This window comes from Acomys minous (assembly GCF_964271855.1).
Source record: "Acomys minous genome assembly, chromosome: 3".
NCBI classification, from domain to species: Eukaryota; Metazoa; Chordata; class Mammalia; order Rodentia; family Muridae; genus Acomys; species Acomys minous.
In genome coordinates this window covers 126,112,312-126,137,763 of record NC_140485.1, presented here as the reverse complement: position 1 = coordinate 126,137,763, position 25,452 = coordinate 126,112,312, and the positions used below count along the sequence as shown (strand labels likewise).

Sequence of the window (25,452 nt, the reverse complement as noted above, 5' to 3'; positions counted from 1 at the left end):
AACTTCCCTATGAAGCCTATTATAAACCCCCCAAATCTACAGCCACTTAACCTTAAGAAAGGCAGGTATCAATCTGTCAGGCCAAAAATGGCATGTTTCAGAGAAAAATCAGTGGCCAGGCAAAGTGATGGGGTGTGCAAATACAAAGCAATTGAAGACTGGTCGAACAAGATCACACAGCCAAACAAAGAGCTCAGCGGTCACCATGATGCCTAGCTACTAGGAAACTGCCATGTAATAACCTTGTTACTGTTAATAATGAGGTCAAAATACCCTTTAAACCCAAGGAAGTACACTGCTACTGTACACTTCCCTGGCCATAATAAAATAGTCTAACACATTTACCAACAATGATTTATTAGCATCACACTTTACATGTACATAAATACTTCTTATCCTTAAAATCAGGAAATGCTCCCCAATCTCATCTGTTAATAGATCAGATAGACTCACGGGTTCAAGGCACATCAGCACTTTTAGCAAACAGCACACCCCCTGATCTAGATAAGCAGGAATCAATGTGTGGCATGCATCTTACGTAGGAGACCCTAGGTGTGGTCATCGGTGTACCATACTGCCCCAAGTCTTACACCATAACCTTTTCCCAAAGGGAATTATGAAAACACAATTTCCATGAAGACTGATGAATTCCACAGGACTATCCCAACCTTAGGAGTTAAGTGTCCCATCTGATCAATCAAATCAAAAAGAGCCAAAAGAACAATCTATAAAAGGCGCATGACCTGCCAAGCGGAACTTGATGTTATAATAGGAAGATGCAGGGTGAACGCATAGGAAAAGTAAATGATAACGCAGGAACATTACTTTCTCAGGACTTGCTCATAAATGCAGACTTTTGAAGGGTGTTAAGCTGCTACTGCTTGTGAGCCTTGAAGGAAACAACTGGCAGTCACAGAAGCACATGAGGAGCAATTTCCTGAGGCACTAATGATGACAACAAGCACGGAAGTGGAATCAGCTAATGGGCACAGCGCTTAGCAAGGCCATGGTATCACTTCCTGTGTCAACTAAGAAAAAAGTTCACGTACTGCAAAACCCATCTATCTAAAAGGTACGATCCCGTGACTTCCGGTACAGTCACAAAGTTATGCAGTGATTACCACTGGTCACAGACATGTTTCATTATCCCTAAAAGAATCCCCCCTCCCCCGCCCCCTCTCCCCGTACTCATGAGCTGTCATTCCCCTCCTTCTCTCCCCTCCCCCTGGGGCCACCAACCACTAATCTTCTCTTTGTCCTTGTGGGTTTGCCCACAATACATAACCCATCCATTCAATAGAATTAGAAGACACATGGCCAATTTTACAGACTTCTTCAACCTAGCAGTGTGTTTTCAAGGACTATGCATAGCATAGCCTTCACCAGAACCTCATTTCTCCTTGTGAGCAAGCTACCCCCCATATTTTATTGATTCAGTTGTCAGCTGGCAAGCTAAATTTAGTTGTTTCTACTGCTGTTGTGATGGGTAGTTGTTTCAGGCATCTGTATATTATTTTCTTGGTGGACTTAGGTTTTCCTCTTTGAATGTATAATTTAGAAAGAAATCACTGGGTTATATGGTAACTCAACACCCAACTCTCTAAGGAACTGACACAAAACTCCTAGACCATGGTACATTTCCACCAGCAGGGTAAACATTACCACTTCTCCTCAGCCTTGTCAACTCCTGTCCTCTGGCATGTTTGGGGGGGAGTTTGTTTTGTTTTCTTATGTTTTGTTGTTTTCTGATCATAACCATCCTAGTAGGTACAAAGTGGAATCGCTGTGGGTTTGATTTGAATTTCTATAATGATACCAACCATCTTTTCATGGGCAACTGACCATTTGAGTATCTTCCTTAAAGAAACAGCAATTCCTTTGCCCACTTTCTGGTTGGATTTGCTTGCATTATGCTCGCTGATGTCTAGCAATACTTTACATATTGCGTTCTACACTCTAATCAGATGTGATATGCAAATCGTTCTCTGTGTAATGTCTTTTCACCTATATTATCTAATTTTAATCCTCACAACAATCAAGAGGTAGCCTTTGGGCAGCCTTCAAGTTATCCATGCAGAGACAGAGGCAAAGGACAAGAACTGTCGCATGCGCCTCAATCCATCCTGAGTGGAATATCCACTGAGTGCTCCAAACGTGAGGCTTCCAAGTCTTCAGATTCAGCCAACTATAAGTCAAAACTTTGGTTAGAAACCCTTGCGTCTGGACCACGTATGTACACGCATGCTTTCTTGTCCTTACTCCTTAAACAAGTATTTGCATAGCGTTTACACTGCGGTGTACTATACAAGTGATATATAGGAGGCCTAAATGACATAAGAGGATGGACACAGGTGATAGTCAAATACCATACAGTTTAACCTAAGCAACATGAGCAGCCACAGAAGAGGAGGAGGAATCCTCGAAGCAACCTTCTGTGGATACCAGACAAGGATGGCTACTGAACTGTCCCAGACACTGTGCTTTTTGGACAGCATAGCAATAGAGCTAAAGAAATAAGCAGGATTCCGAAGCCCTTACTTAGAAAGAAACAACATTACTGAAGAAATGACTAGAAATATCAGAGGGCCATCCTGTTTCTTCACTTGAGGAGGAAGAGATTAAAACAAAGTGCATTTAGCCTTAAAAGGCAAAACTTGGCTAGTACACAGCCTCTGTTCTTTTCAATTGTAGGAAACTTTCTTTTTTGTTGAGTTATGTTGTTGAAACAAAAGACCTCAGAATACAAGTGGTATTTTTGCTGAGAGTCAAACATTGCAAATAGTCACAGTGGGTGTTCTGGGAGGCGGAGGTCTATTTCTTAGTCAACAACCACCGCCACCCTTTATAAAGTATGCCTTCCCCCACCCCAGCCCCACCCAGACACTCACTGGGGTGAGAACAGAGGGTTTTCAGCAACTGAGAGGTCACTCAAACCACTTGCTCCTCCTCATTCTTGCCACCAGCTATGCTGAACAGCAAAGTTCATCTACAAGCCCTTTTACTATGACTATAAAATTATGTTCATGCTACCCAAAGCATCAAAGCAATTAAGAACATGCTAAGGATATATGTGGACTTGAAATGTCCCATCTGTTGCCCATTTATATATACAATTATGGTATACTTTAATGGCAAAAAGATAAAATTACTTAAATTTAATCATTTTAATTATTTTTAAAATATGAACTAGGCATGGTGACTCGTGCTTTTTACAGTCCTAGGAAATGAAGGCAGAGGCAGGAGAATCTCGAGTTCAAGGCTATCTCTCAACTATACAGATAGTTCAAGGCCATCCTAGACTATTTGAAACACTGCTTCAAAAACAAAAATCTTTAAAAGTTTTAAAAAAGAATATATCAAATCTACTGGACCTGTGTTTAAAATGTTTAGCTAAGGAAAAAAAAGAGATAAAAAGAAAAAGACAAAATTAAATCAAAAATCCTTGTAAAACAGTGTAAGTAAGAGAATATTATAGATAGTTCTGAAAGGCAATGAATGTATTGGCTCATCGTTCACAAAGCCATCTCCAGCACCAAATAAAATGGGGGGGGGGGGGGAAGAGGCGTGGAACAAGTTTGTAATCCCAGAAGTCAGAAGGAAAAGGCAAGATGATGGGGAGTTCAAGGCCGCCCTCCACTACACAGCAAGTTAGAAACAAGTTCCAAGCTTGTTTGGGATGAGATGAGATCCTATCTAAAGGGGCTGGGGGGGGGGGGTGAGGGGGGGGGTAGGAGGGTGCTCTTTTATGCACTGTGCAGAGACTGGCTTTGTATTATTCAAATGCTAATTTCTGTACCCAGAGGCTAGAGTACAAGCTGGACTTTGTCTTGTCATTTTTATTAAGCCTCTCCAGCCTCAGTATTTTGTAAATACTCCCTTCAACACCTTCTGATTGGTTAAATAAAGAACTGAACAGCCTATAGCAAAGGCAATAGAGGAAAATGGGACTTCCGGCAGAGATAGGAACTCTGGGGCAGAATCCGAGGCACCGAAAGGATTCACCTACAAGACACAGAAGTCAGATGTGGGACACCGAAGAGAGGTAACAAGCCACATGGCAGAACATAGATTAATATAAATGGGTTAAGGTAAGTTATAAGAGCTAGTTGGGAACAAGAGTAGGGTAAGGCCAAAAGGTATTATAAATAAATGTAAGTGCCAGAGCTAGGGCAGGCACAGAAATTCCCATTTTATACACGGCTCCAAGTAGCCACTGAGCCTTCAAACCTCTCACTTGTGAAATGCCAAACAAGAAAATAAAGAATAAATCAAACAAATAAAACATCAGACCCCAGGGCAAACAGAAAGACACCCCCTTCCAAATCAGGAAAGCGGCCCTACAAGGCTTTGCTTAGTGGCTCTTTAGCTGACACCAAAGAAATCTTATCTTTTGCTAAATGTATTATTTGTAGGGCTTAATGTTGATGCTTCCTTTTCCTTAAAACACCATGCAAATTCTCTAAGAAAAAAGGCCAATCCTATAAAAATCCACTTTAACCGCAGAAAACAAGTTATTGAGGATTTTTTTTATCTATCTGTATTAAGTATGTTATGTCTTGGGCTCAGTGTTCTTTGAGACAATAACAGTCTTATCTGTTCTAAGCCAGAAGTGTCCTTCTTTCTTTTATATTATATAGACTTTTTAAGAGCTGAGACTGCAGAAATGGCTCCCCTACAAACATAAAGATCTGAGAACAGATCCCCAGCAACAAATGCTGGATGCTGCGGCAAGCACCAGTCCTCTAGCACTGGGGGGGACAAAAAGAGATGAATCCCCAGAGCTCACAGGCCTGCTGAGGGAGACAAGCAGTGACCTCTGGGGTCACTGAGATACTGCCTCAAAGAAAAGAAAGGGAGAGCAACAGAAGAAAGCTCTCAAAGTTGGCCTCTGGTATCCACATGCATGGGTACCTGCACCAACACACACACACACACAAACAGACATGCACACACATACAGTAAATTATGTCCAAAAGCCATTTTAATTTTTTTTAATTTAAAGAAAAAAGAGTGAAGAAACAAACACCTAGGATTAAACTATATTAACAGTCCATGTGGTAATTCTCAATGGCCTGTAGAGTGGCTCTTGGTGAGAAACTAAAACAAAGAGAGGACAAGTTATTAGGACCCCAATTCTTAGACCATGAAAGTTACTCACTAATGAACACAAACTCCTATTTATTTGCATTCTTACGTCTTCCTCCTGGTTCTCACCTGATAATTATTTTCTTGAAGGAAATATTCTTGGGAAAAAAAAAAAGAAGCTGGGAGAATTTCTCCATATGAAAACAAAATATTTAGGCACCACCTAAGCTGGCGCACTATCGCACCTGTCTGTCTTTGGAAAACAGTGTCCTAACAGAAACCTGAGTCTTCCAGAAATACGTGTTTTCCAAAAAGCATTCTAAATTTTATAATAGTGTATTCTAAACTAGTTAAATTCTTTAACAAGTACCTTGTCTGTGATGGGGGGCGGGGGGTGGGGGGACTGGCTCAACAAAGGAAAATGTTTTATCTATAGAGTTTAATTCATATCTATAAAACTAACAAAAAGTGGCAGGCTGAAGTAACTATTACTACCTTAGAGGCATTTTCAAAACAAATCTCTGGCTCACAGATGATCCAATTTTAAACATGGAGGTTAACACTTTTTGTGGCACCACTTGAAGGTGACTCATAGTTCCAAAGTTAACCCCAGACCATACTATTTTAGTTTTAATTGACAGAGTGGAGTTGGTGGGGGGGGGGGGTTGATTTTGGTTTGTTTGTTTTGTTTTGTTTTCCCAGCTATAAAGACTCACTATGTGGCTTTGGCTGCCCTAGAACTCAGTAGATAGCCCAAGCTGGCCTTAAAAAAAATGCAGCAATCCTCCTGCCTCGGCCTTCCAAGTGCTGGAATTACAGGTATGCACCACCGCGCCTGGCTGTACCACACCACTCTGAAGACACCAGTTTCTTATTTTCATATGGAGATTACACTGACTGAGTTATTAGGTCAGAAGAAACTGTAACACATATAAAATCTCTACCTGGTGCCATAATAAAAAAAAAAAAAAACAATTACTGAATTTGTGAGGCTAGAGATATAGCTCAGCAGTCAAGAGCACTTGTTGCTCCTACTGGGGACCTGAGTTCAGTTCTCAGAACCCATAGTGGCAGCTTGCAATGATGTGTTACTCCAGTTCCAGAAAATCCAAGGCCCTCTTCCGGCCTCTGCATGCAATGCATATACATGCTGCACGTGTAATATATACACTCAGGCAAAACAGAGAATAAAAATAAAATAAAATAATCTTTTAAAAATAAAATCCCTCCCGAGATCAACTTCTCACCAAGTGTACAGCTCAGTGTTTTTAATGCCTTGTTCTCTAGCCTCTGAACTTCTGTACTTCCCCTAAAACTGGAATCATTTGAGCTCCACTGTTTATTTAGCTGTTCACTTGTTTTCTTCCCAAACACTCCTGAACACTGTTGGATGCTCTCAGTGCCAAACAGCCCCGAGAGAGAACACTGGGCCGCAGTAACTAAAGCAGGTGGCTTCAGAAGAAAGTAGACAAGGGAGATGACAAGGACTGGTTCTCTTGCTTCTGTCAAGGGAGAGTTAATAAGCCGCCTCTAGAATGTGCCCAAATGTCAACAACATGCTGTCCCTAAAGTTGAAGCAACTTGTGGTGGTCCTTCCCTCCCCCATCTCCAGACAAGCAGACATCCTGATACTGTAACACACAAACATTCTCAAGGAAAGCTCTGAGAGTGGTTGTTTTAAAATAATAGTAGTAACTGTACATCGGATGCTAAGAAGGCATGTGAGGAATGACTTCCTCCATTTTAAACTCTTCGTGCCTATGTTCCTGTGGCAAAGAAATGATGAGCAGACGTTCCCGCTGTGGTAGACAAAACAATATAACCACTGGTCCAGTTGTTAGCATGCCTCCTGCCCCCAGGCTGCCTAGCAACCTATGATGTCATCACCTGCCCACCACTAAGTGTGCCCTTATCCAGGATATAAAGAGAGCAAACCCAACTCATCACACTCTCTTCTTGTCTCTCTTGTTCTCTCTGTCTGTCTGTCTCTCTCACACCCTCTCCTCCCCCTGGCCTGCTCTCCCCACAGCTTCTATAACAAACTCCATATCTTCATATCTGCCTGTTGCCTGGCATCTTATTTTTCATATTTAACACCAGTCTCCCCACAAAAGATCTCCATGTCTTGATGGCAAGTCCATGTGACAGCATTTGACTACATGGCAGGAGAGACATGATGTGGTATGTGACACTCAGGTTGGCAATTAATTGATCTTAGAATCGGTTGATCATTTTGATTTTTGTCAGTATCTCCAATGTCAGCACAGGGTCTTTCTGGGCACAAGAGGAAGACAGGAGAATGCCAGGGTCAGCAGCAGGTTAGAACCTGAGTCTTCAAGGCTGACTTTGAGACTGACATTGACTGTGAAACAAGGAATGAAGTAGCCTGTTGAAGATGAACAGGACAAGGAAACAGGCTCATCCCTAGTGCTTCCAAGAAGGGCCTCGCCCACCAGTGTCTCCGTTTTTACCCCAGCGAGGCCCAGAACAGAACTCCATGCTATATAATTAAAGATGGACTGGTTAAGCTACAAAATCGGCCAGGTATGGCAGCAAACGCTTCTAATCCCGGCACTCAGGAGGCAGAGTCAGTTGGAATCTCTGTGAGTTCGAGGCCAACCTGGTCTACAAAGTGAGTCCAGGATAGCCAAGGCTACACAGAGAAACCCTATCTCAAAAAACTAAAAAAAAAGAAAATAGAAAAATCAACCCTAATGGGGCATGTTGCACAGCAAGAGGGAACTGACAAAGCCGACACACACGCGCGTGCACACACACACACACACACACAAACACACACACACACACACACCCCAGGTCTCAATCACTCATCCTTGCATGTGAATCATAGACTGTAAAACAGCACCACAAAGTAGAATCGGAAAGCAGCAGGACCCTTGCTGGATAGCCTGAGCTCCCAGCCCCAGCCTGGCTTAATGACACAGCCCCACTTGTCCACACACAATCCACAGGACAGCTCCATATGCACAGACCTGAAAGACAGACTGTGACACCCAACTCCCACACCTCCAAGGCTCTGTTTACCTTCCTTCCGCCAGGGGACATACGGGGAAATGATGGCAGAAGCAGGTTGCAGTGAGAAGGGCCCTTCTGCGAGTGTTAGCTGAGCTCCAGCCTAGACCTGATGGTGCTGAGCCAACATGGGGGCACTCCATCCCTTGGTCACCGTCACCCTCTGAAGAGCAGTGAGCTCAGCTTTTGGCAGCAGAATCTTAAATATTAAAATCCACGCAGTGAGCCTTGCCATCGCTCACTTTAATCACTCAGCAGAGCCAAGATAATCATGCCCAGGCTACCAGCCTCAAGAGAAAAGTCCCCCCTAGCTCTCCCTTACAGTGCTCCCATGCCTACCATACCATCCACCATCCCACACACATCTCCTGACCTTGAAATTCTGCACCTAGGACATCTATATGATGCTCACTGCCTTCAAAACCAATGGACCTTCTGCCAACCCTATCAATTCGTGCCCCCAACCTAGAGCAGTTTCGCTCAGCCCCCACTTCTTTCTTTGGGGGTAACATGGAGGTGCCAATGACGACTCAGTTCAGAGTCTTTTATATGCCAGACAAGCGCTTGACCATTCTGTTAGAACTCTAGTTTGAGAAGGGGCCTAATTTTCCCAGGGTGATGTTGGAGTCACTATGTAGCCTCAAGGCTGCCTGAATTTGGGACCTGCCTGCCTCAGCCTACCAAGGTGACAGGATTACAAGCGTGTTCCACTTATCCCCAGATTGTATTAGCTTTCATGGAGTCTTTAGAGAAAATGTCTCCCAACACACTGCGTCCACTCTATCCTCTCCTTTTGAATGGTTTACACACCCACTCCTGTATGAGCCACTCCTGTCATGAAACTCTCACTCCTTGGAGGAAGAAACAATCTTACCCCTTCACTTCTTTCCCGTATTTCTTTACACAAGAAAATACACTGTAAATACTTATTGAATTACCGAAAACATGGTTTGGTGTGCCCTGGTATACCTTGGTGCATCTTTAGGAAAGAGGAAACCCTTGCCATTCAGAAGGGCATGCAAATTGAATGTTATGAAATCTCTTTAAGAAGACAAATTCAGCTCCACTAAAATGACCGTGTTTTGGGGTCTTTCCTCCCTTTTGTTTAGTTTAGCTTGGCTTTTTGTTTGTTTGTTCGTTTGTTTGTTTGTTTGAGACATGGTCTCAGTGCAGAGACCATACTGGTGTGGAACTAGTGAAATTCCTACCTCAACACTGTTATAAACCACCACAACCAGCTACTTGTTTTAGTTCTTGCAGTCAGTCCTGAAGACCTTGCACATGCAAGGCAAATGCTGTGCACCCAGCTGCAATGCACCAGCTTGATTGTTATACAGAGAAAAGAGGCTGATGGGTAGAGCCAAGTGAACTCCAGCCACCTGAGCTATGGCTACGCTATACGCAAGTTCCTCCCAGATGACTCAGACCCTAGAAGTGGTCTGATAAGAGACTAGAGACCCTGTTGGAAAAGCAAGCAAGCAATAACAGTGCCAAGAAGAGGAAGTCACCTCTCCAAGTCTCTATCTTCAACCATCTTAGGCCATTCTTGTTTGGAGATAACAGACACTGTCTGCATCAACTTCAAACTAAATCTACCCTTGTCATTTATAACTTACAGCCGCTATCTGTCTGGGAGAGGAAAGCCACTACCCAAACAGACATGATCATATGAACTTCAGAAAGGGCTGGGAAGTCCCACTCTTCCACCAAGTGCTTTTACCAGAGACAGACCAGAAGCAGGTCTTTCCTTGACTTGCTTTTTAAAAATACTTAATAATATTTGTATTTCTGTCTATGTGTACATGAATGGGCACATGTATGCGCATATGCATGTAGGTGCTCACAGAGGACAGAAGAGGGCATTGGGTCCCTTAGAGGTGGAGTTAAAGGTTGTTGTGAGCTGCCTGACATGGGTACTAAAATGTAAAGTCTGGCTCTCTGCAAGAGCAGCAACAGTTCTTAAGCACTGAGCCATCTCTCCAGCCCTACTCTTATGTTTTTATGTGGATACATGCATATCTGTGTGTACAGAGACACATATCTCTATATGTGCATGAATATGCAGGTGCCTACAGAAGCCAGAAGACATTAGATACCCTGAAGCTGGAATTACAGCCAGTTATGAGCCACAGACAGGGAGTACAGGAAACTAAGCTCAGGTCCTTTGCAAGAGCCATATGCAAACTCATAACAGCTGAGCTATCTCTCCTGCCCCATTTCTTGACCTCATAATCAAAGGCATAGAAAAGAAAATGAAGAAAAGAAATATAGTTCTACATCCTGGGTGTTCATAGGCAGGTAATGGTTGCTTGGGAGGTAGAGATGTGTTCTCCACTGGTCACATGCCTGTATTAACTTCTTTTCCTGTTGCTGTGAGAAAATAGTCAGACGCACACAACTTTAAGGAGGAAGGGTTTGCCTAGGTCCAGGTCACCGTCCATCACTGCAGGGAAGTCAGAAGAGCTGAAACTTCAGTGAAATGCTCACTTCACAGCCACAGTCAAGAGCAAGGAAGCCATGCATTAACCCATGCAGTGCCAGCACTCAGCCGCTTTTCTTCTTTCCCTGCAGTCTAGGGCCCAGTCTAGTTGATGACCAACCATCACAGTGCCTATGCTCCTGTATGTAACCCTAATGAACCTCATCGGGTCACAAGATGAGAGAGAATCAGAGACAGAGGGGCAGAGAGAGACAGAACAAACATGAAAGAAGATGAGGGGCACTGTTTGGGAAGAGAAAGGGGATTAGCAGGAATGAGGAGGGGGTAAGAGAAAATAATGGTAGGTGAATGTGACCAAAATACATTCATAGATGTGTGGGAACCTATAATGAACCTTATTATGCATAATTAAAATATGTTAATAAAAGCATTTAAATACACAGTTCTATCAGATAGAGTTCCATGTGTCCTGATCTCTATTTCTATACATAAGGGTTACTATGTATCCATCAATTATTATACTTAATTAATAAGTTATTTTAAGAACTTATATAATGTAATTTGAAGTGCTAAGTACTAAGAAATATTATTCAGGGGTTCAGGGGATTGCCTCAGTGGCTGAATGCCTCCCTGGAATGCGCAAAGCCCTGGGTTCTGTCCTCAGCATTTAAAATAAAATTCCACTTCAAAAGCAAGCCAAATTGATACCAAACTTAAAAATGAGCTCTTAACACTGCAGAGATACTTGCAACTAATAATCTACTACATTTCTCAGCACACAGTTGGTCCTCAATACACTTTTGTTTTAAAGGTCTAGCTAACAATGCCAAGAAGTTACCATCAACTCTCACATCACAAAGAGAACAGCACAACACTCTATCTTCTGTTTCTGAAGGTTTTTTTGTTTGTCTTTTTGTTTTTTCGAGACAGGGTTTCTTCATGTAGCTCTGTCTGTCCTGGAACTCTCTCTGTAGACCAGGCTGGCCTTGAACTCACAGAGATCTGACTGCCTCTGCCTCCCAAAGGCTGGGATTAAAGGCGTGCACCACCACTGCCTGGCTAAAGTTTTTGAAACTATTGAAGACCGGGTACATATCAGTCTACCACACGTTGCCAGAATTTAGTTTGCACTGGCAATGTCTCTTAACCTTGAAGTCTGTGTTCAACAATGAAATCATCTGGCCTTCTATCCCATTTAGTTATTAACCACAAGCAACGAACCTCAGAAACTGAACCTCTCCTTGCCCGCATCCTCTCGGGGCTGTGTTCACTTCCAGTGACGGTCACGGAGAACTATGCAATGACCTCCAATTTTCTGGAAACACACTCAACACTTTATTGGAGAGGAAAGAGAACAGCTACATGGCTCTATGACAAATGCTCTCGGAAGTTGGCAAGTTGGACAGGATGCGCTTAAGGAGAGCAACAGGGGCTGAGCAGAAAGGAAGGTGTTAGGCTGTGAGCCCAGCAGCTGCCATCTCTAGTAGGGCCCTTTCCGTCTATATATGAAGAGGAGACTTCTAGCATTAGATGCCCATACCAGGACTTCTTTAGCATTCCCACTTCATAAAGGGGGGGGGGGGAAGGAGGAGGAAGAGGAGGAGGAGGAGGAGGAGAAGGAGAAGAAGAAGAAGAAGAAGAAGAAGAAGAAGAAGAAGAAGAAGAAGAAGAAGAAGAAGAAGAAGAAGAAGAAGCCATTGTACTTTATACTTTATACATTATACTTTTTGCATAACTGTGGCCGATACTCCTGTCAAGAGCCACCTGGAGGAGAAAAAATTGCTTTGGGCTCATAGTTCAGATGGGTTCAGTCCACCGTGGTAGAACTCAGGACTTCATAGGGACAGGATCATGTGGTAAGGCTCTTGCTGCCACAGCTAACCAGAAGTGGAATGTACGGTCACAACTAGAGTTATGTACAGGCATCAAAGATCCAGACCTAGCAACTGACCTGCACCGGCTAGGCCCAGCCCTACAAGGACTCCACAGCCTCCCACAGCCACATCACCACATAAACAACAATGATCAAAACATGAGCCCATGGGGGGCTGAGACCTAAAGCACATCGCTAGTTCTACTTTTGCCAAGGATGACTTTTTCGAAGTCAACACCAATGTGCTGGGTCTTTTTTGTTGTTGTTGTTGTTGTTGTCATCGTCATCGTCGCCGTCGTCTTTAACCAAGAAAATATTTACAATTTGTTTAGGATTGTTTCCACAATGACTGATGGTGATGGTAGCAGTAAGACTTCATCAGCCTGTGTTTTTAATTTCTTTAAGGAGCAGTGAACAAGTGGTCCCGGGAATACATACGATCCCAGGAACTGCCCTGCGCCTGTAATTTGCATGCTCATCTTTCCTTCCAGCCCTGCAAAGCACGCTCAGCAGCCAGGAATAGAACCATCTGCTCTTTCCACAACTCCTGGATGGTTTTCACTCAAGCACAGCCCTCTGGACTAGGCCCGCAATTAAAACTAATATTGTCCTGCCTACTAAGCTAATTTTTTCCCCCAAGGCATGAATAATTAGCTGAAAATGAAGGACAAAATTAGAAAACTCGATAAAGGGATCCCTCCCCACTTCCTAATATTAGTTATGTTCTATGTGGGCCAGGCCACAAGTGAAAATCGTAGTCTCTCAAATCCTGCAGGTCCCTAAGTCAGTCTACAGTATGAAGCAGTGGACAGGGTGTCACATCAACTGAGGACTCTAAATTCCATCCTGCTATGGCTTAGCCGTGTCCTCTGCAGTAGGAGGAGCTTTGGGAAAGTCATCTTCCATCAGCCTAGATCATGGGCTGAGCTGGCAAACATGCTAGTTTGATTACCTTACAAAGCCTATGCTAAGGTAAAGAGTCAAGTCTCTTGTCGCTTCTCTCGGAAGTAGTACCAGGAAACATAGCAAGTGCTAAAATATGATAGGAATTGTCTTAGTTAGGGTTCCTATTGCTATAAGGAAACGCCATGACCAAAGCAGAGAGGGAAAGGTTTATTTGGCTAACACTTCCACATCATGGTCCATCATTGAAGACATCAGGAAAGGAACCCAAACAGGGAAGGACCCTGGGGGCAAGAGCTGATGCAAAGCTTACTGGCTTTGTTCTCCATGGCTTTCTCAGTTTGCTTTCTGGTAGAACTCAGGACCACCAGCCCAGCCTAGTCACCCACAATGCACTGGGCCCTCCCTCATCTATCACTAGTTAAGCAAATGCCCTCTGGGTTTGCCTGCAGCCCAATCTTACAGAGGTATTTTCTCAATTGAGGTTCCCATGTCACAAATGACTCCTGCCTGTGTCAAGTTGACGTAAAAGTAGCCAGCCCAGAGACAGAAAGTTGGCCAAGGAAAGATCATTCATTATCAAGCAAGGCACCATCAATTAGGAACTCTTGGACACATGGCAAGCTACTGTGAAGCATGCACCTCAAAGGGAGACAAGAGTAATACGGAGATGGAATAATTCCACTTCAGCTGTCAAGGGCTGGTCCTCCTCTCCCATGGATAGTTCTGCTCCAGTGGATTAAGGATTGTAAAATACTCATTCTTTTAATAGGAAAATGGCTACCTTAGGAAACATGGCAGAAGGACAGCTTAACCAATGGAAGCATCTGCTTCTAGACCTCTGAGGAAGACAAGAAGGCCAAATATAAAATGCCGTTTGTAGATATTCAATTGTTGGGCTTTACCGTCTCCAGCATAGTTGCATCAACCCAGAGCATATATTACAAAATGAAGCCACAGAAAACAAAATGCTGTGATCTTCCTAGACTCCCAAAGAGCAGATTAACTTAACAAATAACAGGGATCAAGATACTAATAACATATCATCACGGGGAAGTAAGGGGGATTTGGCAGGAAGAAAGTACAGGCTCCAAGCCTGCTGCTGTGAGCACACAAGGCAAGCGTGGGTGGGGGAGAGGGGTTTGGGAGCAACTGGCCTCCAAATCCCACACATCGTGATCCTTTCAGTAGTGTCCTCTTCCCACAGGTGGCAGAGGGACAGTGAAAAGAGCAGCACACCAACCTACATGTCTATATACTTCTGCCACAGTGTGCATATCTAAAAATACTTGAACTCCTCAATTTACACCCTTTTTTTTTTTTTAAAGATAGGAACTTGTGCCACGCAGGCTGGCCTGCAATTCAAATTCTCTACGTAGTCCAGGCTGACAATGGGCTCCTGATCCTTCATCACAGAAGGGAGCTACAACTCATGACTTTTGTACCCACTGGGGATTGAAGCCAGGGTCTCAACTCATACATGCTGGACAAGCAGTCTGCAAATCCGCTACATCCCCAACCAAGAAGTGCAACCTCATCATAAGAAATGAAGACATGTGCTTATCTCTTTAAACAAGTTCTCAGGGTTTCTGTTTGGTTGGTTGGTTGATTTTTATTTATTATTTTCTCTCTGTGTCTCTGTCTCTGTCTCTTTCTCTGTATCTCTCTTTGTCTATCTCTCTGTCTCTGTGTGTGTGTGTCTCTGTGTGTGTGTGTGTGTGTGTGTGTGTGTGTGTGTGTCATGTGTATGTAAGTGCACAAATCAGAGCACACAAGTGAAGGTCAGAGGACAACTTGCAGTTATCTTCTCCTACCCCCATCAATTCCAGAGATCAAACTCAGGTCATCTGGCTTGCACAGCAAATACCTCTGCCTCCTGAGCCACCTCAGGGGCCTATGGCCTCACTTACAACAAATAGTGACTTAACTCCTGATGTCCCACTAAACTGTATGCTTTTAATTGATCGGAAATAAATAATCAAAATGAAAGAAGACATCAACAAAAACAAACATTTATCCAGCACTCACTGTCAGCGTGCCTGGCTGCTATAACCGCCTTACATTAAGGCTCCCAACTGAGACATATGACAATGTCTAGAGACATCTTTAGGTGACTCAAAAGTTAACAGGATATTTATTCATTTTCAAGCAAGCAATTTCTGATCATTTGGCCTTTGATCTGATTGGTCAAGAGCCATTCCGTACTTGTTATTCTAGATGATACTGCCTGCCTGAGGAGACCATAAGTAACTAAAATAAAGATGTCTAATGAAACCTAAGATACTAGTAAGTGATTCTTTTCACCACTTCAAAGTGACTCAGAGAAGTTAGACACACTTTAGCCTTGAAAATAGCCTTCTTCTTCACCAGGTCCCACAAGGCAATGACATCAGACGCAGACACTGTGTCACAAGTATTCGCCTGTTGTCAATGTGTCTGTAACTATGACCTATGAGGATTCTAAAGGTCTGAGTCTGAGTAAAAAGAACTCAAATCAAAACTTGATGTTATAAATAATACTTCAGCTATAAATTTTTAAAAATCAATAATAACTCCTGTGGAAACTTTCGGATTTGTGTTATAAGTTCATAAATAATATACCAACAGTGGTTCATCTGTTTGACCCAATGTAGCAACAGGGTTATGATATTAACTAAAGCAGAGGCGAGGGGGCTGGGCACACTCTCCGAACCATCCTTACATTTTTTTTTTCTGGAAACGTAAAATCATTCTAAAAGAAAGGTAAAAATGCAGACTGGCGAGATGGTTTAGGGGTGAAGTTGTTTGTCACCAAGCCGGACAACATGAGTGCAGTCCCCAGAGTCCATATGGAAGAAAAAGAGAACTGATCTCCACAAGCTGTCCTCTGGCCTTCATATTCATTCCAGACCATATGCATGCACATGCATGTGCACGCACACACCTACACACCATACCCACCCACCCCAAAGAAAACCACAAGACATATATAATAAATAAATAAACAGGGGGATGAAAAGAAATATTTTTTAAGGGTTAAAATGCAAACAATGTATTTTCTCAAACATAAACAGAAGCAAGAAGTAGTCGTGGTGTGTATTAAAGTCTCTCATACTGCTGATCTGTAACACAAAACAATAAAGATAAGCGGGCTGAAATTCCTTGGATGGCCGCCCCCTTCAAGCATCTGGATTCTACCAACAGCCCGCCTGCATCCACACAACTCTGAGTCAATTCTGTCTTCCCAAGCAATCAAATGATCCAGGAGCTGGGATGGGTCTGAGGAGTCAAGGCAGTAAAAAGAGGCCTCTGAGCCTAAAGGGACGTTCTCAGACAGGCAACAGTGGAAGCAGAAAAGATGTTCCCAGGCCATACACAGCAGGGGCAGACCAGCTTTCAACAGCACAGATCAGCAACTTCTCTCATGAAGACATTGCTGGGAAATATATCCAGTGATAGCAGAACTTGATCCCAGGGGAAAGCCGGAGGTCAGAGAAGTGGAAAACCCGTATTTAGAAGTCAGGGAAGAATTCTTGGACAAGGTGCACTTGACCACCACAGTAAAGAGTTGTAAGAGCAGAGGGAACTGTGAGGACCCTTCCTTTGCTGAGGGTGTGTGACTCACTTGCTGCAGTACAAGCAGCCTTGGGTTCAGTCCTCGGCACCAGAGAAACCAGGCAGAAGTGGCACACACCTGTGATCCCAGCATTAGGGTCAGGGGTCAAGGTCAATCTGGGCTACAAAGAAACACAAGCTTTTGCAGCACTTTGTCAGTCGCTGGCTCCAGAAGTGCTTGTCAACAGGCGAGCAGCCAGCAGAGCAAATGAGCCACACCAAAGCTAGAAACTGACGTGGGGGGGGGGGGGGGATGACGACAACACAACACATGACACAAAATAGGAAAGCAGTGTTTTGAGTCTGAATGAGGAGTATTCCAACTAGAAAAAAAATCAACCTGCTTCCTTTAACTTACAGCTATTTCTGCAGAAGAGCCTTTTCACATGCTAATTATTTTTCCCATTTTAGCCTACTTGAACAGCAAAATAGTGCCCTCTTGACCAGGTTGCTTAGCTCTGCAACTTTTTTTTCTTTTTTCTTTTTTTTTCTTTCTTTTTTTTTTTTTATCTCCTCTGCAATCTGCCTGCTGTTGGGTGCATCAGTATTGTCCGGATGTTGCTGTTAACACTCACCCCCACAGCCTTTCCACAGAGCTGCTCTAGATCTCAAACCTGACAGTCAAGTGTGCGTGAGTGCACCTCACTCACTAATGTTGTGCCAGCAGCGTGAACTCAGGACAAATGCCGGATCACTCTCTCTGCAAAGCGTATGCTGTGACCCTGGGCTACCGGTGAGTAAATTCAATAAAGTTAAGCCAGATTTAGGGCCAGAGACTCAGCCTGGTTGTAAGAGTCCTTGCCTAGCAGGTACAAATCCCTGGTTTTGATCCCTAGCATCATCTGAACAGGCCCTGCGTCATGTACCTACCTGCAATCCCAGCGTTCCAAATACATGAGACTCTCCCCAAAACACAACAACAACACAAATTTAAAACACCGCAACACTTTCCATTCACAATCTAAAGACCAAAGAAACAGCAGGCACTCAATACCTGTTCACCAGACCATCCTTTTTTCCAATTCTTCACTATGTATAACATAACCCAAGAAATATAAACTGACAAAAAAAATTTTTTTTTAACTTAGAAACTAAAGCTTACATCTTTCCCAATGCATACCCATCATCAGGCTAGAAATTATCCATCATAGGACACCAGGCCAGAACTACTTTCTGGCAAGGCATGCAAACACCCCACAACTACACGTTTCCTTTTGTACACTAGTGACTCGGAGTTGGATAATCAACACACTTTCTTCTTTCTCCCTTGCATGCTCTCAGCAAGGGCTCGCTACGTAGACCAGGCTGGCCTTAGCGATCCTTCTGCCTCCCACTGCCAAGGGTGGGCATCATCATGGCACGCTGATACGTACTACTTACAACTATCTTAACTGGTTCAAATGCCTCTCAGTGGACTAGCGGATGCTACCCAACATGGGGGAGTCTCTGAGTTATCACAAAAGAGAGGGAAATCTGCTGGAAGAGTAAATTTCCTCAGCAAAAGAACCCGGCAGCTGCAAATAGAAAGGGGCTTAGTGCCACAGACCAAGCAGAAGGGAAAAAAAGAAAACAAAAAACAAAAAACAAAAAACAAAAAAACAAAAACCATGCAGTCTTGAAGTCAGTAAGAAAAGAGGCCAGGTCAGAAGCCAGGAGACTAACGATGGCATTAAGTTCTCAACAAGGAGCTGCTTGTACCAAGAGAAAGGGGCCAGCACTAGTGCAATAAGAGGACCTGTTCCTTGGAGGGTCAGGCAGATGGCTATCTGGCAAGTGAGCTGGAAGGATGTGTGCTTGGTGTCTTTCTTCCTAGCACCTTGGAGCCAGCCTTCTACATTATCTGGAGCAGCGGGTGTTCACCGGGCATCCATCCCACTTCTAGACTACCGTGGCAGCTCTCCTCTTAGTTGGAGAAATAACCCTGTCTGCAGACTAAATAAAGCTTTTTATACAAGGCCCCAGAAAGTAAATAGGTCATGTAGCAGAGAATTACAGGGGCGGGCGGCTAGGTGCCCAGCCTTTCTGCTGGCCTGCAAAAGGAAAGGGGAGGGAGGGAGGGAGGGAGGGAGGGAGGGAGGGAGGGAGGGAGGGGAGGGAGTCCTTTCTGAGCAAACGGAAGTGATCTCTGAAACCAGCTGAAGCAAAACCACTCCTGTCCACCTGTTGTCCTGTACGGCTGTGTATTTCCTGACATGCAGAGCATCTGCAGTTGGATGAGCACTGCTTGAAATTGCAGGCTAAATGCTCTGACGTGAAAAATTCCTAAGGGATCTCCATTGAAGGACAGGAACAAAGCAGTCAATAGTAAATGTTGATAATCATGGTGTCAGATTTAAGCAAAAATTTTTTTTTAAAAATTGCATCTTCCTTTAATACCCTGACAATTTTTTTCCTATATTAGCTTGGTCATCATTTGTCATAATCCTTCCCTTAATTCGGCTAAAATAAGGAATTTGTATATACACATACATATCTTTATAGATAAAAAATGAGCCTTACCAACTTCATCTTGAAGACGTTATTCGTTTATGGAATTTTCAGGGTGTATGTGTGTGCCTGAGTGTATGTATATACATCAGTGTGCAGGTGCCTTGGAAGGCCAGAAGAGGCCACTGGGTACCGGGGAACAAGAGTTAGGGATGGTTATGAGCCACTTCATGCGAGTGTTGAGAGCTGAGCCTGGTTCCTCGGCAAGAGCATCACATGACCTTAGCCACTGAGCCCTCCCTCCAGCCGCTGGCTTCACTGGATTCAGTACCAACAGAACTGTTATTTAATTTCAAGTCTCACTCCATAGCCCCCTTCTCCAAACTCTAACAGGCTCCATAATATATGGAAAGTAGACCTTAAAGAATTCTGGGTTTGCCATCCATGTGAAATTAATTACCAGTATATGAAAAGTGTAATAAAATATTGAGGGTACCTAAATAATGACTAGCCTCGGCACGGTGTAGGGTGACAGCTGTCTCCAACAGCAGCCAAAGAGAAAGGAAAAATGTGAGGTCTGAGTCCAAAGGCTTAAACCTCTACCTCCAAGATCAGCAAAATAATGTCGATCTTTTAAGTTAGAGGTTAACCATCTTAAAACTCAAACCAAATTAAAAATGAGCTGCCCAAAATCTCCCATTTTCTGTAGGAATTTGTTTCAGACTTTCAAAAGCAGAGAACCAAGCAAGAGAAGAAAATGGACAGCAAAGTAGGAACAGATGATTGAAGGATGTGTCCAGAGACCCAATAAACACACGCAGAAATTCTACCACACATTAAGAGCCAGTTGAAGCACTCACCTACCCTCTGTGGGTGGCAGTTTAATAATAAAGGCACACTTACTCTCACAGTAGCCCGGTAGGCTACGATATGTGTGCCCTGGCACTTGTAATCTTCGGTTCTTTGTTTGTGGCTTGTTTTTGCTTCGCTCTGTTGTTAACACACAAAGCTTTTGATTTTTGGCACAAAAGGGTAATTTTGTACTTAAGGGAGCTGAGATAGCAAGCTTTATATTTTTATATTCATAGCAAAAGGTTAAGCAGAATACCAAAGGTGTTAACCATGGTTACCAAGAGGGCATAAAGGAGAGAAAGACAAATTTTTTTGCTTTATACAATTTTGATTCTGCATTGATATTTGTTTGAAGGAGTCTCACTCTTTTAAGATTGTTTTAAAGGTGTTTTAATCCGTTATTAAGTTAAAGTTAGACTTGAGGTGAAAAGTTGGATAAAATAAAATATTCCACCAGCACGGCCATGTTAAGCCATGCCTGGCTCCCAGTCCCTGTTTCAATTACTCTGGTTTACACAAAGCCTGACCTGTGCTCTTTAGCCCTAGACTACAATTTCACCTCACACAATGGGAGAACTATGACTCATCTTCCTCCACCAAACAATGCGAGTCCCAGGGCAGTGGGAAAAAGCTACTTGGAGTTGCCAGTTCACTGAACTGTTGAAATTAAGGTCAAAGTGTTGAGACAGGAGCCAGGGGCCCACGGAACGCAGATCCTATCACATTCCCACACAGTCCCTAATGCAGCTTTCCAACAAGTCCCGAACTTGCTAATGATTGAAACAGGAAGCACCTGGTACCCTCTAAGAAAGGGTCAGGGAAGTGATGGAAAAACATAAAACACATCCAGGACCAGTTGCACAAGTAGCCTTCCAAGTGATGCCAAGGAAAACTACACCACAAGATGGTGATGGGTTGTAGAGCTTCAGCGTAAACATTTTTGAGTACCATATTTGAAATGTTTGATCTCCTATTCCTAGATACTGAACATCAGTCCAAGACCACTATCAGCCAATTCATATATTATCATTTACACAACTTATTCTTTTTATTTTCCCAGTGCTTTTAGTACAGCTTGCATAGTCCTTAGAATATGCAAATCCTCAATATCATCTCCTGGGGAACCCTGTGGGAGAGACAGGGTCTCCAAGTCTCAATGATACAAATAGTTCACAGCTGAGCTATCTGGGATCCAGGAGTCTAAAACGGTTCAATGTCTACTTCGCTTTGTGTTTTTGTTTTTTTGTTTTGTTTTGTTTTTGTTTTTTGACACAGAGTCTTATTGTGTAACTCAGGCTGGCTTGGAACTCACAGAGATCTGCTTGTTTCTGCCTCTGCGTCTTGAGTGCTGGTACTTAAGCCCTTTGCTGCCAGATCTGGCTCCAGTTCTCAACCTTCCTAATGCTACGACCCTTTAATATAGTTCATTAAGTTATATCGACACACAACCATAAATTATTGTTGTCGCTACTTCATAACTGCAATTTTGCTACTGTTATGAATCGTACTGTAAACATCTGTGTTTTCCAATGGTCTTAGGAGAGGCCTGTGAAAAGGTCTTTTTAAGCCCCCCCCCAGGGGTCACAACCCGCAGGTTAAGAGCCAGTGGTCCAGTGTCTGCATGCTCACCTCTCTCAGTCATCCGTGGCTTTCCTCTCCCGCGTTACTGGCATTCTCGTGCCTTTGTAATTAATGGTTAGCCTGCCAGGTCTTCAGAACCAACAGCGCCTTTCTCTGTGGGCATCACAGTTACAGAGATGCTTTGTGGCAGGCACTCTGCTCGCAAGTCCACTCTGCTCGCAATGCTCCTTCATGGCAGTAAGCACCTGGCATGTCTGACAGCCCAAGGGAACACCAAGACAGCATGCTCCACCCTCCTACACAGCACCAAACTTTATCCTTTGCCCATATTGGCAAATCTTATACTCTTAGTACTTTCTAGAGTACAGCCTGTACCAGGTGACTAAATGCTAACAAAATACTGGCAAGAGTGAAAAAAAAAATAAGGAAGACATCAACGTATTTCTGTGTTTTTTTAAAGAAACCAAAATTCTCACTACATTCTCTTCTCTCTCTCTCTCTCTCTCTCTCTCTCTCTCTCTCTCTCTCTCTCTCTCTCACACACACACACACACACACACACACACACACACACACACACACACATACACACACTTGCCCAACTCCCAGTAAAAATCTTACTAAAACTCCTATTCCTCTTTCTTCGTTAGAACATGCCAGGGCGTCACCATTCCCTACGACCTTGCCCTTGAGCATCTCACTCTCAACAGTCAGTCTCAGAATGACACACCACACCCCACCCCAAACATCGGCACTCACTGGAAGCTCGCCTCGCCCTGATCCTGCCCAAGGAACTCATTTCCTTTCTCCACAGAACTATGGACATTGGCCTCCTGCCACACATGGGAAGGAGATAATGCCTTCTTCTTCTTCTTGTGCACCTAGGGTGGGACTTCCAGATCAGCTGCAGCAAAAAAAACCCATCATCCTTTCATGCCCATTCGCAGAGCTCCACCCAGGATACTCCCGAGAGTTATTGCAAAGCTATAAAGTCAAGGTCTCAATCCCAAGTACATCAAAGGCCCTGGAAAGAGTATCAGGACGCTGATGGCTCCAATGGACAGCCGGCACACTGAATCTTCCAACCCGTCTGTCTAAAAGGAAATGCCAATGCAGTCGTGGAATCTCATCCACCAATGAGAGTGCGGGAAGCGTGGCAAGAAAAGCAGGGTCTCATGAAGTTGTTTCCTTACACATATCATCCGGCCATGCACAGATGCCTATACGTCCTAGGTTGCCTTCAAATAATCTTTGTATTTCACATTTTTGGTCATTTTAAACTCTGTTCTACTTCCCTTACAATACTGTAAACATCCAACGAAAATGCTGGGTTTACCACTAATTTTACTATCTTTACTTCAATCAAGGTCACTGAAGAAATCTGTATTAAGAAACAAGAATAAATCCAGCTCGATTTAAGAGAAAATACGTTGAACCCCTGTAGGATTTGGGATCAGGTAAACACTGGCTTTTCTATTTTTATGAAAATAACATCCCTGAAATATTTTTTAATGTTATTTTCCTAAAGCTTTTAGAGTGGCCAGAGCAAAGGAAAGAATGCTACCTAAATAGACCAGAACCCAAACGAGACAGTACTTTAAAATATCTAAAGTTGTCGTCTAATAACTTCATTTATTTACTATTTGTTTGCAATTTTCTTCTGGTTGGTTTCTGATTTCAACCACTGTAGTCACTCCAGACCCTCTGCAGCAAGACGACGAGCAAGTTGAAATCTCCGACAGGAGAAAAGAGGAGGCAGCTAGCGTCCAGAGAGGTTTCAGGAAGGTCACAGTGTCACCACGATTACACCTATTTGGGGAGTTTTAGTCACAGCCCTGAAAGGTATCGCAGTTGTATGGAGGGACTGAAGTTACTCAGGAGGAAAAGAGAAAAGAAGCTCACTGACACTCCATAGCACTTGGCCAAGAAAGTAAATCACTAAAGATGAGCTGGCCCTCTCACTGCTTATAGTACGCACCTATTATCTTGTTCATGTGATACTAGGAAGGAAAATACTGAAAAATTACAAAGAAAAAATCATATTTTATTAAACAAAAAACAAAAACAAAAAACTCTAAGAACCCTTAAAAATTTTTTTTTGGTGTTTTTTGATTTGGTTCATTTGGTTTTCATGGGTTTTTGTAGGGAAAGTATTGACTTAGGGAGCATATGGACCAACAAAACACCTTTTTTTTTTTTTCCACAGACAAAATAGCCAGCTTATGCAGGTATCCACTCTGGAAGTAGACTCCAGTTAGCAAAAAGCTAAGGACAGAATCCCTCTGCAAAGTCTGCCTTTCCCCCCAAACAAGCCTGTAATAAAAGGGAGCCTGTCGTTTCCACTGCCCAACCTGAACTAGCAAGCCGAAGCCCCCACTGCCCACCACCCCGGTGTAATGTTTACTCTGCTGCTTCTCAGCTCTGAACTACACCTGCGTTTCAGAAGAACGGTGTCTTTTCTGCCAACACAGAATCAGGGCTGTCAAGGTCAGACATCATCAAGCACCGACAGCATCAGACATGGTGGGACACACCAAAAACCCAGCTCATGGGAGGGGAAGCTGCAAGATCCTAGGGGTCAAGGCCAGCCTCGGCTACATCAAGGACACTCTGCCACAGAGGAAAAGTTTTCCCTTAGAGTGTAAGCAGTCAAGGGGCTGGAGAGACGGCTCAGTGTTTAAGAGCACCCGTTCAATTCCTAGCACCCACATGGCAGCTCACACCTGTCTATAACTCCAGTTCCGGGGAATCTGACACCCTCACACAGACTACACATGTGGGCAAAACACCAACGCGCCTTAAATAAAAGTGAAACAAGAGTAAACAGTCAAGCCCTGAATGAGCTGCCACGAATATGGTTGGCAAACCTTTGACATAAGGGTGTCCAGCAGCTTTGGTCCAAAGAAAGCAGACACCCGAAACAGCACCCGCTGTGTGGCCTCTGTCTGGTTCAACAGAACCCTAGCATCTAGTGGAGTAGGGCCACCTCTGCCTGTCACCAGATAAGCTTGGCTTTCAGCAGCTTCCTGATTCACAAATCAGACTTAACAACTGAAAGGGAGGTTCCGCCAGTTTGCACACCCTCTTCATAAAGTCTCCCTGAACCAGGTGTCATGCGACCAGCAAACCTACCTGGGGACCTCTTGCAAGCCTGGAGGGACACCTGCCCCGGCAAATCCAAGCTGCACTTTTTCCAACGAAATGTGCTGGCTGCCAGGCTGCTCATCACCTACAGCGGCTGAGATGAGGGAAACGGCAGAGGAAGTCAACACAAAAGCAGCCTGCGAACTGCACACTGGGATGTCCTGTTGGTTTGGTTTTGTTTTGTTTTAAGTCCTTTTTATTTTTCCCACAAGAGGATCTGACTAAATCTAACCCCACCTCCCCTCAGTACCAGACAGGAAGTTACGCTTTGCACTCAGGGAGAACTCTTGAGGTACTTTTAGTTTGGTTGGGTTTGTTTTCTTTTGGGGTTTTGGTTTTGTTTAACAGTCACAGCCAAGAGCCTTTGCAGGTCCCAGATCAACTAGAGGGATGATACCTTTTCTCATTGTTTGATGGTGTCTGACAGCAAAGGCCGAAACACACACACACACACACACACACACACACACACACACACACACACACACCTTCATGCAAGTAAACACACCAGCACTCAGGG

General features: G+C 43.7%; 1 protein-coding gene across 7 annotated transcripts in view; it reads right to left on the bottom strand.

The window, feature by feature from the left end:
- UTRN (utrophin) overlaps positions 1-25,452 on the bottom strand; it is a 490,767-nt gene that overhangs the window by 401,031 nt on the left and 64,284 nt on the right. The window contains exon 1 of one of the 7 annotated variants that reach the window (XM_084777012.1): positions 24,921-25,172. The exons of 5 other annotated variants lie outside the window; for them this stretch is intronic. In XM_084777012.1, the coding sequence (XP_084633138.1) occupies positions 24,921-25,014 (94 nt within the window). In that variant the 5' untranslated portion in view covers positions 25,015-25,172. Of the gene's footprint in view, positions 1-24,920; positions 25,173-25,452 lie in introns of those variants that run through there. One more of the 7 variants, XM_084777014.1, reaches the window with a different exon arrangement.